The sequence below is a fragment of the Sorex fumeus genome, unplaced genomic scaffold, assembly GCF_029834395.1.
Source record: "Sorex fumeus unplaced genomic scaffold, SorFum_2.1 ptg000018l, whole genome shotgun sequence".
Taxonomy (NCBI): domain Eukaryota; kingdom Metazoa; phylum Chordata; class Mammalia; order Eulipotyphla; family Soricidae; genus Sorex; species Sorex fumeus.
In genome coordinates, this window is record NW_026606075.1 from 34,628,314 (window position 1) to 34,647,113 (window position 18,800).

The 18,800-nt window shown below is 41.8% G+C and overlaps 1 protein-coding gene across 1 annotated transcript in view; it reads left to right on the plus strand.

The window, feature by feature from the left end:
* ADAMTS6 (ADAM metallopeptidase with thrombospondin type 1 motif 6) overlaps positions 1-17,705 on the plus strand; it is a 312,693-nt gene extending 294,988 nt beyond the window's left edge. The window contains exon 25 of the mRNA XM_056112563.1: positions 15,886-17,705. Within this exon, the coding sequence (XP_055968538.1) occupies positions 15,886-15,995 (110 nt within the window). The 3' untranslated portion in view covers positions 15,996-17,705. The remainder of the gene's footprint in view (positions 1-15,885) is intronic.
* Positions 17,706-18,800: the final 1,095 nt, after the last annotated feature.

Consider the following 18,800-nt stretch of genomic DNA (forward strand, 5'->3'; position numbering starts at 1 on the left):
CTGTAAGATTTCCACAAGTAGCTTGTACCTTTTAAAATGCTTAGCAATCGATCACAAGGATTTGGGCATGCTTTTCTTTCAGAGTTAAAAGAAAAATAAAATGTCGAAATGGAAGAAGAAAGAGATCTAACGATAATTTTATTCTATTTAATTTGGTTTGGGTCCACACCTAGTGGTACTCCTAGACTATTCCTGACTTTTCTCAGGAAGAACCCTGGTGGTTCTCAGGTGACCAAATGTGACACCAAGCATTGAACTGGGGTCAGCCACATGCTGTACAAGTACCTACCTCCTGTGCCACCTCTCTAACCCCCTAACTATATTTTTAACAGTTGTGTGATATATCACGTTAGACATTTTATACTTACTGTCCATTTTACATATCAATGTGTCCTATATAATCATTACAACCTTCTGAGGGTACTGAGGGGTTATTTAGGATAGACTTTCTCAGATTACAAAACTAAGAGGTAGTAAAGTCAAATTTTAACTCAGGTTTGGCAAAGCCTGAAGGCATGTTCTTTTCATCTACATATTTATATGCTACTTTTACTTTCTTAAAGGTAAAGGTAAAGGCCCTCCCATTGATCGTCAATTTGCTCGAGCGAGCCCAGTAACGTCTCCATTGGAGACTTTGTTGTTACCGTGTTTGGCATATCGAATACTCTCGGTAGCTTGCCGGGCTCTCCGAGAGGGGCGGAGGAATCGAACTCGGGTCGGCCATGTTGGCCGCTTGTAAGGCGAACGCCCTACTGCTGTGCTATCGTCTGATCTCGGAAGCTAAGCAGGGTCGGGCATGGTTAGTACTTAGTACTTTTACTTTCTTAGAGTCAAATATTCTAACATGAAACAACTTCTGGTTATGAAGTTGAGATGTTTCTGGCATGACTCTCAGTCTGATTAAATAAATTAAGGCTTAATCATTTCTGACTTGTTGACATGCCCACTATATGTGTGTGTGTATTGAAGTCATATTGATAGCTTCATTTTTAGAATTTCTTCAAAAGCTTGTTTATTTTCATTAATTATAATACATAAGCTTTGCTGCAGAACATGCCATGCTATTTTTAGTATTCTGATTATATTTAAAACTGCACTGACTTCTGCTTTAAAAGTAATCAGCTGAGGGGCTGTAGGGATATTGACTTGTGGCTGACCCAGCTTTAATCTCTGGCACCCTGTATGGTCTCCTGAGCACTTTGAATGTAAAATCCCACCCCTGCAAAAAAAAAAAAGAAGAAGAAATCATCTTAAACTAGGTAGGTGTTTATTCTGAATTAATCACTGACTGTATCAGTGTATCACTGTCATCCTGTTGTTCATCGATTTCCTCGAGCAGGCACCCGTAACGTCTCTTTCATCCTAGCCCTGAGATTTTAGAAAGTGCCACATTCGAGGCCTTTTCAGGGTTAGGAGAATGAGACCCATCATTGTTACTGGTTTTGGGCATATTGAATACGCCAGGGGGAGTTTGCCAGACTCTGCCATATGGGCAGCATGCTTTCAGTAGCCTGTCAGGTTCACCAGAGTAAGAACTAGATAATAGATAATAAGATGTCGCACTGCCACAAATGCTGGGTTTTATAGTCTCTGGGTCTTGGCCATTGATGAGAATTAATCAACTCTGAAAAAAAAACTATTTGGAGAAACCTTTCATGAATATTTAATCTGCACAGTCAAATCATCTTTTATTAATATTAATCTGAACTAAACAGTTAAGAAAGTATTTTTAACATTGTCTGAAATAGAAAATCTTAGGAAATTGTTAAGCCTGAATAGCATGATTGGTCTTAGAATTACTGTCCTCTAAAGCTATTGGTTTATTTTTAAAAGATTTAAGGGTCAGAAAGATAGTGCAGTGGGTAGGGCTCTTGCCTTGCTTGTGACCGACCTGGGTTTGATTCCAGTCCCCTGTTTGGTTCCCTGAACCTCAAGAGGAGTGACTCTTAAGGAGAACAAAGAGTAAGCTCTGAGCATGACCAGCTGTGACCCTAAAACCATAAAAAACCATTTAAAAATAGATATAAAGGGCCAGGAATATGGATCAGTGGTAAGGCTTATGCTTTGCATGTAGGAGACCTGTGCTCAGTCTCCAGGAAGCCCAGACCTACACAAACACACATGCAAACACATGAATTTAAAAGTTAAAAAAACTTTAATATATAAGCATTATGTCTGTTTTAATACAGTATGTCTGTATTCTCTTTAGCCTCCCAATAATGTATATTAAATACATAAAAACCTGAAGCTATATATGCATTATAAAGTGCATATCAACTTCCGTTTATTGAGTGCCTGTTATAGACTGTCATTCATTATGAAAAACTCAAGTATTTTTATGAGTTATAGTCTGACAGAAAAGATATTTCTAACAAAATTGGAGGGGAATGTGTTATGTAGAACAGTTTACATAAGACCTAAGAGCACACAAATCACTTAATCACTTAATCACTTAACTTCCCGTTAGTCGTCGATTTGCTCGAGCGGGCGCCAGTAACGTCTCCATTCGTCCCTGTTGCGTGCCAGTGTAGCCCAATGGCATCTGTTCGCTCTGGGAACATGAAGAGCCTCAAACCGATCGTTCATGATCTTGATGAAGAAGTCTGACCATCTGGTAGGTGGGCGGCCATGCGTTCTTTTGACATCCCGTGGGATCCAGTCAGTAACAGCTCTAGTCCAGTAGTCATCTTTAAATCTCATTACGTGACCAGCCCATCTGATTTTCGACACCTTGGCAAATGAGACAGCGTCCCTGATTCTTGATCGTCAATGGATGTCAGAACTCCGGATTCTTTCTCTCATTTGAGTGAAATGTGATATTCCAAGCATAGCTCTTTCAATTCCTCTTTGGGAGACCCGAATAGCATTCTCATCCTGTTTACATAGGGCCCAGGTCTCTAAGGCATATGTTAATGCAGGAAGAACAGTGGAATCAAAGAGATGTGCCTGGAGCCGGAGGTTCTTCGTCCTCTTAGCTATTTCTTTGAGGTTCTTGAAGGCGTTCCAAGCCGCTCTCTTCCTCCTGCGCAGCTCGGTTGCCAGGTCATTTGTCCTGTTGACTTCTCGACCTAGGTACACATAGCTGTTGCATTCGGAGATGGTCGTTCCATTGAGAGCGAATGGGGCATCAGGAACGAGGCTGTTTCTCATAAACATTGTCTTCGTAATATTCAACTGTAGTCCTACCTTTCCACACTCACGGTCAAAGTCGGCCAGCATTTGTGCCGCTTGGCTGATGTTTGGTGTTATTAAAACAATGTCATCAGCAAAGCGGAGGTGGTGTAGTTGCCGACCATCTATCTTCACTCCCATTCCTTCCCATTCCAGTCATTGCATGATGTTCTCGAGGGTGGCACTGATAATATTAATTAATATTAACAAGGAATATGATTGACTGGTTCAGCACCTCCATGATTGTGCGAGGAACGCCAAGAGAGAGATAGCCACAAAAAAACACCTGTCCTCAAAAACTCTTGAGCTTATTCGCCAACGTGGTTTGGCGCATGCCTCAGGCAACTGCAAGCTAACGTCTGAGCTCGCAAAGCAGTGCAGAGATGCGATCAAGGAAGACCTCAAAGAGAGAAGAGCAGAAGTGCTGGTAAGAGCACACAAATAATGGAATATTAATGGAATATTAACTTTAACCTTTTGGACCCAATGAAGCTCCAAAATTCCATCATATTTGAACCAGTCTGAAGGTATACTTGGAAAACTCCAGTGTGTACTCTGGAAAAAGTGAATAAAGCAATTTAATTGAATTGTGTTGTTGTCCATAGTATTATGAAATGGAAAAATGACGGATTTTTTTATAAAAAAGGTTCTTGGTTCAAAGAAATGAAGGTGATATGATAGGATTTATGTGGATAAAGCAGGCAAAAAAAAAATCTCTTACTAAGAGAAAGTAAGGAGAAAATTCCAGTAGCTGGGGAAGGAGCAGGTTCTGGTTTATGCAGAAGTGTTGGAAGGGAACTCCGCCCCTCAACAGAGTAAGCTTCCTCACAGGATGCTACTGAGAAATGAGATCAGCTCTACCCCAATATGGAGTAGAAAAAAGCAAGATCTCTTGGAATCTAAAATACCACCTTTCTATCAAGGGAATACATATAGGAAAGGAAGAGGTCAAACTATCACTATTTGCAGACGATATGATACTATGCCTTTGTTCCTCTGCTGGTACCTTCATGTGTGTGAAGAGTGGTCTCAGCATGGTGGTGGCTAGTTCTGGAGGTCTTCAGCTGCTGGAGCCCTGGTCGGGGTGGGGAGGGAAACTCAACCCGCTCCCGTCCAAGGGGCCCCAGCGAGGACAGCCAGGCGTGGGGGCAGGAGACTCTGAGCTGTTCTCTTCTGGGAGCTGGGTTTTATAGTCTCTGAGTCTTGGCCAATGATGGGATTACACGACTCCAGGGGGCCAGTTGGTGGGTGTGACCCCTACCTACTGGAATTTGGAGGATCTGGGTGGAGGATGCTCAGCCCTGATCCGAGAAGGCTTGGAGATCTCAGCCCAGGGGCCCACATGCCTTTGTTCCTCTGCGGGTACCTTCATGCGTGTGGAGAGTGGTCTCAGCATGGTGGTGGCTGGTTCTATACTTAGAAAACCCTAATGATTCTACAGAAAAGCTACTAGAAACGATAGGACGGTTTAGTGTAGTGGCAGGCTACAAAATCAACACCCAAAAGTTCATGGCTTTCTTATATACAAATAACGAAAGAGAAGAAATAGACATTTTTAAAAAAACAATCCTGTTCACAATAGTACCTCAGAAAATCAAGTACCTCAGAATCAGCTTAACCAAAAAGGTGAAGGACCTATACAAGAAAAATTACAAAACACTACTTCAAGAAATGAAAGAGGACACTAGGAAATGGAGACACATCACCTGCTCATAGATAAGGAGGATTAACATTATCAAAATGGCAATACTGCCCAAAGCACTATACGAAATCAATGAGGTCCCCATCAGGATACCCATGACATTTTTCAAACAAATAGACAAAACACTCCTGAAATTCATATGGAACAATAAACCCCACGAATAGCTAAAACAATCCTTGAAAAAAAAAGAAGATGGGTGTCATCACCTTCCCCAACTTCAAACTGTACTACAAAGCTGTAGTAATTAAGACAGCATGGTACTGGGCTGGAAACAGACCTACAGACCAATAGAACAGAGTTGAATATTCTGTCACAGACCCCCAAATATATGACCACTTAATCTTTGACAAAGGAGTAAGAAATATGAAGTGGAACAAGGAAAGCCTCTTCAACAAGTGGTGCTGGGAAAACTGGATAGCTACCTGCAAAAAAATGAACTCTGACCTCTGTCTAATGCCAGGCACAAAAGTCAGATCAAAGTGGATTAAAGACCTCAATATCAGACATGAATCCATAAAGTACATAGAGGAAAATGTAGGCAGAACTCTCTACAGCATTGAAGCTGAAAACATCTTTAAGGATGAAACAGCATTGACCATGTAAGTGGAAGCAAACATAATCAAATGGGACTACATCAAACTAAGAAGCTTCTGCACTTCAAAAGAAACAGTGACCAAAAAACAGAAAGAGCCCTCAGAATGAGAAAGAATATTTACCCAATACCCATCTGTAAGGGATTAATATCCAGGATATACAAGACACTAGTAGAATTGTACAAGAAAAAAACCTCCAACCCCATCAAAATTGGGGAGAAGAAATGAACAGAAGTTTCCTACAAAAAGGAATACAAATGGCCAAAAGGCACATGAGAAAATGCTCCAAATCGCAAGCCATCAGGGAGATGCAAATCAAAACAACAATGAGATATCATCTCACACCACAGAGACTGGCACACATTCAAAAAAACAAAAGCAACCAGTGCTGGCGTGTGGATGTGGGGAAAAAGGACAACTCACTGTTGGTGGGAATGCCCACTAGTCCAGCCTTTCTGGAAAACAATATGGACAGTCCTTCAAAAACTAAAAATTGAGCTTCCACATGACCCCACAATACCACTTCTGGGAATATATCGCGAGGATGTAAAAAAGCACAGTAGAGATGACATCTGTACTTATATGTTCATTACAGTACTGTTCACGATAGCCAAAATCTGGAAACAACCCAAGTGCCCTACAACAGATGACTGGTTAAAGAAACTTTGGTACATCTATACAATGGAATACTATGCAGCTGTCAGGAGAGATGAAGTCATGAACTTTGCTTATAAATAGATAGACATGGAGAGTATCATGCTAAGTGAAATGAGTCAGAAAGAGAGGTACAGACATAGAAGGACTGCACTCATTTGTGGAGTATAAAACAACATAACATGAGGCTGACTCCTAAGGATAGTAGATACACGGGACAGATAGATTGCTCCATAGCTGGAATCCTGCCTCATGTGCAAAGGGGAGAAGGCAGCTGGAATATAGAAGGGCTCACTAAGAAAAAGATGGCTGGAGGAATCGGTCGGGATGGGAGATATGTGCAGAAAGTAGATAAAGGACCAAACATGATAACCTCTCAGGGTCTGTATTGCAAACCATAATGCCTCCAAAAAGAGAGAGATTGTGAGGAATCATGTTTTCCATGGAAGCAGGGGGAGGGTGGAAAAGAGGGGGCATACCGGAGATATTGGTGGTGGGGAATGTGCACTGGTGGAGGGATGGGTGTTTAATCATTGTGTGATTGTAACCCAAACATGAAAGCTTGTAACTATCTCATGATGATTCAATAAAATTTTTAAAAAATAATAAATAAATACCACTTTTCATGTTATGAGCCAAATGGGTAGCTAATTAAATTGAGATGTATTTTAATTACAAAAGCTTAGGAAAAGATTTCCATCCCCCATAATTTACTACGGAAAACAATAAAAAGTTTAAAATATATAGCAAATTTGAAAATCATGGTGTTTTAATAAAAATAATTTTTAAAAAAACAAAACTTGAAAGAATCTTAGAACGACTACGCACAGTCTAGCAGGGATTTATTTTATTTTGGATTTTGAGTAGTGCCTGGTGGTACTTAGGGCTTCCTCCTGGCTCTGTGTTCAGGGAGCACTCCTGGTGGTGCTCAGGGAAACATATGTGGTGCAGATTGAACCCTACTTGACCATATACAAGGAAAGCTCCTCTCCCACTAGACAATTTCTCTGGCCCCATCTAACATGAACATTTTACTAAACTTGCTTTTAAAATGCATACCCAAACATATCCTATGAATAGTAAGGAAGAAAATCCTAAGTGGAGTGTGAGAAATCAAAGCCCAACAGTGAGGGATAGTGGTGGAAGACGGGCGATCCAGTTCTCCATGTTCAACATCTGCTTTAGTTTTTTATTCCTGTAAGACTTCAGCAAAGAGTTAAAGCATTATAGACATGATCTTGACAGACTACCTCCGATCAGGGTAACACTACATTGCTGCTGAGAGTGAATTATAGACACACTGAGTATCACTGTGTTTGAAATACTGCTTCGAGTAATTTTTCAAAGTGTATGTGGCAGCTGGGACTAGTCTACTCATGCTCACCTGAAAGTCTATCCCAAATGCCATTTTATTCATCCTTACACAGTTTCAAATTCCCTTGTAGTTTATATGGTGAGTCTTTTCAGTTTCTCAGTAGCACCAGGCACTCTGTCATCTAGTTAATTTATCTCTGCCAGGTAATGATTCATGGTGTGCCTTGAGCAGGTGACCAACCCAGGAAAGGTGTGGTTAATATCAGTAGTTCACCAGCCTAAGCTGCTGATTTGTGACTTGGGTGAGTCTCAATCTCCTTTGAGTAAATGGCTTAGAAAACCTGAGAAGCTCCAGAAATCTCACAACACCCCTGGAACAAAACAGCTACTTAATTGGCATTTTAAAGTGGCTTCTAATGTATCAGAATCAGTGAAAGGAACAGTGAAGACATTTCCTATTTCAAGTAGGAAATTTGAAAAACTGGCTTTTCCTTCCTTCTTTCATCCCCTCCACTACCTCCTTTTTCCATTCTTTTCCCCTCCTTTCCTTTCTCCTACCTTGCTTTCCCCTACTTTTCTTCCCCTCCCCTCCCCTCCCCTCCCCTCCCCTCCCCTCCCCTCCCCTCCCCTCCCCTCCCCTCCCCTTCCCTTCCCTTCCCTTCCCTTCCCTTCCCTTCCTTTCCCTTCCTTCTTCCCTCCCTCATAATTCACCCTAGATGTAGGTTCACAGACCTAGCTATCTGTCTGATTTGAAGGGAACCATGGATTCAACTTCACATCAAAGTTGGAAATGAGTGGCATAAGGGAATGAGGCTAGATGAGAAACATAAAGGGCCAAAGAACTCAATAGGATAGAGTGCATGCTTTCCAAGCAGGAGAATAGAATTCTATCACTGCTTGGTCCTCCCAGTACTGCAGCGAGTGACAACCCCTGAGCACTAAACAAGGAATAATATGAGGACCACCAGACATGGCCCAAAAATAAAAAAGGGGGAAAAGAATAGCTTAGTCCATGTAAGATGAAATAAGAATAAATTCCATAATTTGTATTGCCTTGCTTCAAGGTTTAAAAAGTAAGTGCAGTTTCCAATGTAGTGAGTTATATCAGTTTTCCAAGTGAAGCTCTTACCCAAGGATTCAGAAAGTTTTATCCAGAAAAGTAAGGTAAAGGTAAAGGCCCTCCTGTTGATCGTCGATTTGCTCGAGCGGGTCCAGTAACGTCTCCATTGGAGACTTTGTTGTTACTGTGTCTGGCATATCGAATACTCTCGGTAGCTTGCCGGGCTCTCCGAGAGGGGCGGAGGAATCGAACTCGGGTCGGCTATGTTGGCCGCTTGTAAGGCGAACGCCCTACCCGCTGTGCTATTGGGCTGGAGCGATAGCACAGCGGGTAGGGCACTTGCCTTGCACACAGCCAGCCCGGGCCGACCCTGGTTCGATTCCTCTGCCCCTCTCGGAGAGCCCGGCAAGCTGGCAAGCTACCGAGAGTATCACGCCCACAAAGCCTGGCAAGCTAACCGTGACGTATTCGATATGCCAAAAATAGTAACAAGTCTCACAATGGAGATGTTACTGGTGGCCACTCAAGCAAATCCAGAAAAGTATGCTGAGTTCAAATGCCTTTGGCTCGCCTTCCACACACCACCCGTATATATAACCCCTCACCAACTCACCTCTCATAAGGCTCTGCCTCTTCTTGGGAAGTTTGGCATAGAGCTCGTCTGTATTTGTAATTCCAATGACAATCTCTTGGGAGCTTTAGCTGTAAATCTCTAATTCCTGTTCTTCCTCTAAATCTCATAAAGAACTTATAGGCAGTACAGAAGGCGCGAGTATTCAGAGGAAAATGTTGAATGGTCTAACCCAGTGTTTCACCTTTTTCCAACCATGGCCCCTTCCAACCTTGTTTCCTTCCTGTGGTCCCAATTGGCCTCTTGGTCTTTGCCATGGCCCTCCATTTATGCAGTATTCACCTGTGACCCCCTTGAATTGTCCTGGGTGTCCAACCAGGGGTCATATGACATGGTTGAGAAATGCTAACCTAATCTTATCATATAATATGTCTTGTTTATCCCAGCTCACTTCCAGTTCTTTTGAAACATTTTATGAAATTAAGATAAGAGCATTGCTTTTCAGAGTCATTCTTGTTCTCCTTAGATTCAATCAGACTTCAGAGCACCTGAATCTAGTTGCATTAAAAATTCATAGCTCTCTCTTTAGTGAATCTTGAAATTTTGTCTGTTAGGTCAGGGTTTTGAAAGATTGATGTGAAGCTCCTGGGGGAAATCCCACTGGCATACTAATGGATAAGATTCATTTGTTGCCTGTGAAGCCAGCTGTCTAATTTTAGCACCCAACTCTACCAAAACCTTTATTACTAGTAAGCCCCACTTTTGCATACAGGTAAGGATTATAATCATTGACTAGGTCTGGGCTAGTTGAACTTTTAAAGTCTAAGACCCCTTTTTACCTAGAAATGTTTATGTTACCACAGATATATAGATATATGAAATAATTATGAATTAATTAAATTATTTAAATAAAACATTACTGATAGTAAATAATAAAATTTATTTTAAACACATTTTAAACATGTATTTATTTTTTTGCAATATCCCACAGTCGGTTACCCAGTTTTAAATCTAGTGAGTAGGTCACATTGCAGAGCCTAAGGGCTAGGTCTCAGCTCTCAATATACTTTCAAGTCTCTCTCTCTCTCTTTTTTTTTTTTTGCTTTTTGGGTCACACCTGGTGATGCACAGGGGTTACTCCTGGCTCTGCACTCAGGAATTACTCCTGGCGGTGCTCGGGGGACCATATGGGATGCTGGGAATCGAACCTGGGTCAGCCGCGTGCAAGGCAAATGCCCCCCCGCTGTGCTATCTCTCCAGCCCCTCAAGTCTCTTTGTGAAGAATTTGGAATTAATCCACAAATTGTCATTCCCACCTAAAGTGAAAGATTTTTGGTGGGAAAGAGATGGAATGGAAGGGAACATAAAAAAAGAACAAGACTGATTCAAGTATTTCTTAGAGTACATGGTAAGGACCTCACCTTTCCAGTAGCATCATAAGAAAAATGCTCTCTTGTCATTCTCCTCCCAGGATCATCTTTGCTGATATCTGATGATAATATGAGAGAAAATATGGATCCTTTGTCTTCAAATTCTTGACCCAGCTGACTCACATTACATTACTTAAAATTCAGTAGATGGAAGGCTGTGAGAAAGCAAAACGAACCAAAAAATTTATGTAGATATAGGGTTGGGGTGATAGTACAGTGGGTAGAGCATGTGCCTTGCACATGGCCAGCCCAGGTTTGATCCTCAGCACCTCCGTATGGTCCCCTGAGCCCACAAGGAGTTATCCCTGAGTGCAGAGCTAGGAGTAATCCCTGAGTATCACCAAATAGGGCCCCAAAACAAAGAAAATCAACTGAAGTAGAATTATATTACAAAGAGATTTTAACCTAAAGGATCCTTTGAATATATTTTTAGCATAGTTACTTATTTGTAGATGCTATAGTACTCAAGTATATATAAATATGGCATTGGGGGCTGGGGGGCACACCTGATAATCATGGTGTGATCCAGGGCAATGCTCTTAGGAACATACATTGCCAGGGATTAGACAAAAGACATACTTCAGCCCTTTGAGTCATATCTCAGCCCTTGTTGTGTTTTTATGTAAATGTTATCAATCTAGAAATTAATGTCAACTGAGGACCATTCAGAAATTAGAATAGTCAGTTGCTATTTAATGTCAGTAGGAAAATGAGATTAATTTATCATGGCTTTTCCATATTGATTTAGGGGAAGCACAACCAAATCTTGGCAGTGCTTAGGTGACCAACTAGGTACTGGGAATCATATAAGGGTCAACTGTATGCAGGGCAAGTGTTATCTCTCTGACCTCTTCCAGGATAATTTTATCACAAGTGGAAGTGGTACTTGCATTGGCCTGATGGTGGATAATAGAATAGACAAGTTCTTCTTTTCAATGGACTTTGAGAAGTTCATTGTTCTAATTAAGGTCTCTAAAGTTCATCTCAAAATGCCAACAAGTCAATCTAGGATCCCAACAATTAAGTCATTTCTAGCTAATCTAAACAAGACTAAAGACACTAATATAATATTAAACTGTTACGTACCTTAAATTCATATTCAACTTTCTGTAACAATGAGACTCCAAAACCACTCTATTTTTACATCATTTTTTGGTTTGTTTTTGGTTTGGGGGTCACACCTGATGAAGCTCAGGGATTACTCCTGGTTCTACACTGAGGAATTATTCCTGTCAGTGCTCAGAGGATTATATGGGATGCCAAGGGTCAAACTCAGGTCGGCCATATGCAAAACAAGCACCTTACCTGCTATACTATTGCTCCTTGGCAGCATTTTAAACATTTAAATGCAGAGAGGTTTTTGCCTGCTGATGTCACTGTTCTTAACTGGTACCAATGTAAGTCAGCCTTTGGAGGAGTCATTGGCAGGATATTTGCTCTGCCACATTAGGGGAGAAAGTATTTTTTAAAAGGAATATTCTAGGGAGGGCAGAGAGAGAAAAGAGTGGGGTAAGGCACTTGCCTTGCATGCAGATGATCCCTGTTCAATCTCCAGCATGGCATATATGGCATATGGTCCCCTGAACTCTGGCTGGATTGATACCTGAGCAGAGAGTAAGGAGTGAGGCTTGAGCATTGCTGGGTGTGACCCTAAACACCAAACTGCCCTCCACATTATGAAAAAAGAACAGAATGGCTCTCAGTCACAGACACTCAGCTTAGCCTGAATCACCTCTTCTGATTTTCTTCAGCTGTTTTTTTCTCACGAACTTTTGTATAATCACATGACTAAAAAGGTACTTTTAGACACACTAGTAAGTGTAAAAGCTTAATTCCTACAGTACAAAAAAATATCAACCTCCCAGTGACAGCATTAAAGAGGCTAACTTGGCCAGAAGCTCACCCTGAGCTACAAATAGTCTTGGACTAGCAACTGTGATGGGAACTCCAGTTTGTCTGACTCCTGTGCACAGTGCTTCCCCATGTTTGCACCTCACAGAGGAAAATCACTGAGGTTAGGTAAAGGGGTGTGGCAGGAGATGCAAACCCCGGGGGTGTGCCAAGTGTACACCACCCCCTTCTACCTCCATAGCTTCCTACTCTGCCCACAGTTGTGTTACTGGCACCCACAAGCCAGGGTCACTTAGCAGTCCCTTCCTCCCCTTGGTCCTGTTCCCAGGACCCAAAACACTCCCTGCTTGCAATTGAGTCCTTCTGAATGGAACTGGTTGGGGAACTAAGCTGACAAATGTATCGGGAAATTCAGGGAGGAAACCTGGCACGTGCAGCCAGTTACCAAGTGAGAACACTGCTCTGGGATCAGCATGTGAAGAGATTTCCAGGGCCCTCAAGGACCAGAACCCCCTCCTTTTTCTAGATCTAATTATCTGAATGGGTGGATGGGTGGGGGAGGCAAGGATGGATATTTTTCTTCGCTATTTATTATCGCCTCTCAGAGAGCCCAGCAAGCTACTGAGAGTACCCCGCCCGCATGGCAGAGCCTGGCAAGCTCCCCATGACGTATTTGGTGATGTATTCAATGTGCCCCAAACAGTAACAATAACGGGTCTCATTCCCCTGACCCTGAAAGAGCCTCCAATATGACACCATTGGGAAGGATGAGTAAGGAGAGGCTGCTAAAATCTCAGGGCTGGGACAAATAGAGACATTACTGAAGCCCGCTCAAGCAAATTGATGAACAACGGGATGACAGTGATACAGTGATACAGTGATTTATTATTGAGCATTTAACCCAAGTTCAAAGTCTAAATTTAAAAAGTCCACAAGTTGCTTGTGTTTTGCATCTCTCAGAACGTCACTGGTCCTGCAGCTCTTCTAAGAATGGAGTCATTAATCTCCCAGTAAAATTGTACCCCTGGAAATGCCTTCTTTGTCTTGTCTTTGAACTGACTGTGGTCTGCATTTGATCCGTAAAAGTCGTATTATGTCCATATTCAGGGGGCAACTTACTATCATGGGGTGGCAAGAAGTAATAAGTAATAGTGACACTAATAGATAATCTATCTATTACGTGCCTTCTAAACGCTGCTCTTGGTGCTGCCACAGGACACACACATCATAGGTGAGCGTGCGCATTCCTTCTAGGGCTGGGGAGGTAGAAAGTTAGGCCAGAATTCTGGTGCCGGGGTCACAGCCCTGAAGTGCTGAGCAGGAACCTCAAGACCAAACCCAGGCAGGCTTGCTTCTAGTTTTACTTCCTTGTGCTCTGCAGGTGGCCAGTCCTCCTTTCTGTTTATCAACTACATCGTTTTAATACTTTGAAAGGCCACATCTGAACTTTTTTTTTTTGCACTTTGGGCAATCATCAGCCTGTTAGAAAGTGAGGGATGGTGTCTGCTGAGGGCCACCCCATTAAGTGAGTGAGGTGGAATCCAAAGTGTTTGAGTCCATGTCAGCTTTCTCAATGGTTTAATACTTCTATTTACCTTGACAAAATATTTTTCTTACTAGCACTGATAATTGTTTTTTAGACTTTCCCACAAGTCTAAAAAAAGTTGGAGGGGTCTACTTTTTCCTAAGTCATGCCAGAGGAAAAGACGAAGTACCAAAGGACCTCCAAACTGAAATATGTGGAGATCTTTTCACACCCAATTCAGACTGGATTTAGAAAATATTATCTGTGGGAGTGAGGGCAGGTGGCAGAGCGGATTGAAACCAGGCTTCAAATATGTGAGGCATGTGCTCTACCACTGAGTGACATTTCTGCCCCTCCTTAAATTGTTACTTTAGTTTTCAGTTATAAGAAGTGAAAATTCATTTATTTTCATTTAAAAAGGCCCTCCCGTTGATCGTCGATTTGCTCGAGCGGGCCCAGTAACGTCTCCATTGGAGACTTTGTTGTTACTGTGTCTGGCATATCGAATACTCTCGGTAGCTTGCCGGGCTCTCCAAGAGGGGCGGAGGAATCGAACTCGGGTCGGCCATGTTGGCCGCTTGTAAGGCGAATGCCCTACCCGCTGTGCTATCGCTCCAGCCCTATTTTCATTTAATATTCCAATTTTGTTATAGGACACAAGTACCATGCACATGAGTTCTTGGAATTTTAGTGAATTTCTGAAGTCAGAAAAAAACAAAAAAGTGAAACAGCAACAAAACTGATCTTGAGGCTGAAAAAAAAATAGTTCGGTAGAGTGTTTGTTTTGTATGCGGCCAACCCAGGTTCAATACCCAGCACTGCAGATAGCCCCCTAAGCCTTGCCAGAAGTGATCCCTGAACACAGAGTCAGGAAAAACCCTGAGCATTGATGAGTGTGGGAAAAGGAATCAAACAACAATAACAAAACATGATCTTTTACACTGTGCTTTACCAAATGTTAAATTACCTTACACATTTTATCCAAGATGCTTCAGCATAACTACCTGGAATAAAGCTGGGCCTTTGATTCTGAGAAGTATATGGAAATTTAATTACTAAGTTTACAAAGTATTTTACATTTCCCAGAAAAAAAAACAGTGATCAAAGGACTGGAGAAGAATATTATTATTAGCAGTCCTGGGTTCAGATGGGGGTGGTGTAGGCAACTGAGAATCAGAGGCCACATCCCTTCCTTTCCACTGGCCCCTCAGCGCCATGTTCTGTAACCAACCTCCAAGGGGAGATGGAGAAAGAATCACTTATTCACCTTCTGGCTGAACAAACTGCACAGACTTCAACTGTGGCAATTCTAGCACTGAAGAGAAAATACACATAGGAAAAAAGAAGGCCATGTCTCACTTCCAAATTAAAAAAAGACATTTCTACATGTTTCCATAACCCTCAGACTGCTGCCATTTGAGGCCAGCCCCTCCAAGCTTTCCTCTTTGTCTAGTGCAGTTGCTGAATTGAGGCCACAGATTTTCATTCACCCAGGCCCATCCCCAGGCCTCACAGATGCAGAGATTCTCTGGAGACATGTGTACTTTGGTATCAAACAATGCAACTCATGTTTGATTTTGGATAACCTTGCACCGCTGAATAAAATAACCCTTGAGAAAGAAGCAATAAAAGCACTGTAAGAAAAATGACTCATGTTTCCAAGCTGTCTAAAGTGATCACTTATCCCAACAAATGGTAATTCTTTCAAGACACAGTGGGCATGCACCATAGTTATAAAAGTCTGGAAGAAAAAACCTTGCAATCATTCTTTTAAAAATGTGTGCTAAAATATATCAAAAGAAGGTTTCTGGTAGGCTGTACCAGACAGGACATGCTTAAAAAACAAAAACAACCCCCTCCACCCCTGAATGTACAAGCCAAGGAGGATTGATATAAGGTATGGGTGGTGTGTAGGAGGGGGATCCTTGCTGAACATCCAGCTAGGGTCATGGGCTTGTTTAGGTACTTGTCTACATGCCTTAATTGTTTTCCATTTTCTGTCCCTGTTTGTTAGAGTGCAAAGATGTGAACAAAGTGGCTTATTGCCCACTGGTGCTGAAGTTCAAGTTCTGCAGTCGAGCATACTTCAGACAGATGTGTTGTAAGACCTGCCAAGGACACTGACCCATGGAAAGCCTGAGAGAGCCTTGTCATTTCATCGTGGAAACGTGTCCATCAAAGAGAGCCACCCAGAGGAAGAGGATTGATGTCCTTGCAGATGCATTACCCTGTGGAAAACGTAACCACTGGTCAGCCCTAGCTGACAGGATTTCAATATTATTTTAACTTCTATGAAGTGGGATTTATTGATCCAAAGTGCTGGACACGGTATTAGGAGGGAATGCCAGATTGGAGAGATCCAAACAACACAGGGAGACTTGCTTACTGTGGAATGTTTGTGTTCTTTCGAGTAAATCCAATAGCCTGTTTACCTCCTTGGACCATTAAGATAATTTTTATTATGGACTTAGCAATGACACTGAATCCATTTGTATTTAAAACTGTTTAAAATGTAGCTGTTATGACTTGGTCAACTATGGAAGTAAAGAAGATTCAGAAATCTTAAGTCATAGCTTAAAAATATTTACTATACTTTATCTCACTGCAATAGCACCACAATTGAAATTCTCAAATGGGCTTTGAACTGTAATTTAAGGAGCAATTATAAATCAAAAGTAATGAGAGTTTGCATTATTTTTCTTCATTCCACTTAATTTCCTTAGGAACCCCCACCCCAGTTCTGAACACTGCTGTGAGCCATATATAAACTATATTAAACCAGACAATGAAGGACTTAGTTTAAAGCAGTGCATCAGTTACTGCAGCTGTGCAAGTCTATAAATTCAGTGCTAAAAAACGGTGGCCAACTTGCCATTGTGCAAGTGAAGCTGAGATTTCCATTAAAACTTTAAGAGAAAAGCAGTTCGTTTTCATGCAGAAGCCAGACATGGGGTTTGGTCAAGATGGAAGTACCAGCCTCCTATGGCCATCTCATAGGATGCCTCAGTTCTTACTTGAGTCACCCAATTCATTGTGTTTACATCCTCTTCGGCCTTAGAAGGGCTTCTGTTCTGTTGGATTGTTGCACATGTGTCCTGTCATACTTACTGAGGTGATACCATGCAAGAGAGAGACTGGCTTTGCTTAGTAACAATCAGACAGACCCGGCGGCTGACAATTACAATGGGTTCCAGATGTCCCTCCTTTGATATGGCAGAAGGGCATTTATTTATATGAAAACAAGTGTGTGTGTGTGGACCCTTTAGAGTATGTGGGTAGGTGAATGTGCAGGCACAAACCTGTGCTACTTCTATGAGTTTTAAAGTAGGCAACGGATAATAACCAAAGAAAAGAAACTTGTGAAGACTAGAGATTATCAAACGTCATTTTAATAGTCACTCCACCAAATATTTTGTATTTTTAATGAGTATTCTGAATGACAGGTAAATGTGAAACCCAGTTTCTTAGGCAGGTCAAATTCAAGGTCCAACCTACCTAAATTAAATGGACTGGCTCCATTTTCCCCTCATGCACAGGTTTCACATCAAGCTCATCAAGAGATTTGAAAGCAAGATTTAGAAAAAGAAAGAAAAGAGGGTGCTTGTTTGTATTGACATTTCATACTTGAATCTTTGTCACTAGCAGCAGGCTCTTGATGAATGTGTTGTGTCCAACACTCCTGCTTGGCTCTCCAAGACTCTGTACACTCTGTTCCACCAATACTAAACTCAAACCAAATGGCCAACTTTTTAAGACACTTGCTGCAGTCAAAAAGCATGTCTGACTTAGACCCACTGCTGAGCTCTGAAACCACATGTCAGGTATATCCCATGTGTAGCAGGATTAGGATTTTTCAGAAAGGAAGAGGTATTCGAAGACTTCCAAAACCAACCTGTTTGTGGTGGATATTCAGCACGGGATGTGGTTTGGTATACTCAGTCCTGGCCGTCCATGGCACATCATTTGCTCTCTCTCTCAACACCTCAGTTCACATCTCTGAGCTTTCCAGAGAGAGTTATTGACGAGGCCCAGAGTTATTGCCAGAGCCGCTCCTTCCACTGCACTTGGAAGGCCAAGCCAAGTGCCTTCTCAATTCTCTAGAGAAGGACAACTGAACAGCTTCTGCTCTGAATTCCCATGGTCCCTTGAAAAGAGCAGTAAACTTGGTGCTAATGTGCCCTGGTGAAATAAACAAAAAGTGAGTAATTTTTGTGCCATTCCAGGCATAGGTTTTGCTACCCAGATCTGCATTTCTCCAACATGGATGCCAACTCATGTTTTTAGTTCAGAAAGTTTTTTACATTTCATACTCAAAGCTTTTCTTTTTCTTTCTTTTTTTAACCTTGTCTGAAAACTAACATCAAGGGGGGTGGCTGTTCCCCAGGGCACTGTGCAGCACTCTAACTGGTGCTAGTAGAAGGGGACAGTCAGTACTTCCTCCAGGCTGTGGAAAAGGTGCCCAAGACCAGAATGTAACAGGATTAAACATCTTCAGATAGAGCCTGAATTTAAACCTGAGACAGAGGAGATCCTATTCCATAGCATATCACAACACTGCTTGGCTATAGGATGCTCTGTTCCAAATAACAATAGATGGTCAGGGGAGACAGACTCTCGAAAATTAGTGAGCTACTCAGACTACTTACAGAACCCTAGAAGAAACTAGTGCCCCTTGGCTGAGAGCAGTATCTGCCACTGGTGCAAAGACTACCAAGAAAAGGAAAGCTAAATGTGATTAAATCCAACTGATTAACCCCCTAAAGAAGCATAGACTCCCCAAACAGTCCAGTTCATTAGGAATTTTTTTGAGTGAATGTCACATAGATATCCTTAATAATACAGAATGAATTTACCTTTGTATTATTGTAATTAGTTGTTGCTTATTATTTTATACTCAGTATTAATGTGATACACTGTTGCTTTTTTGCT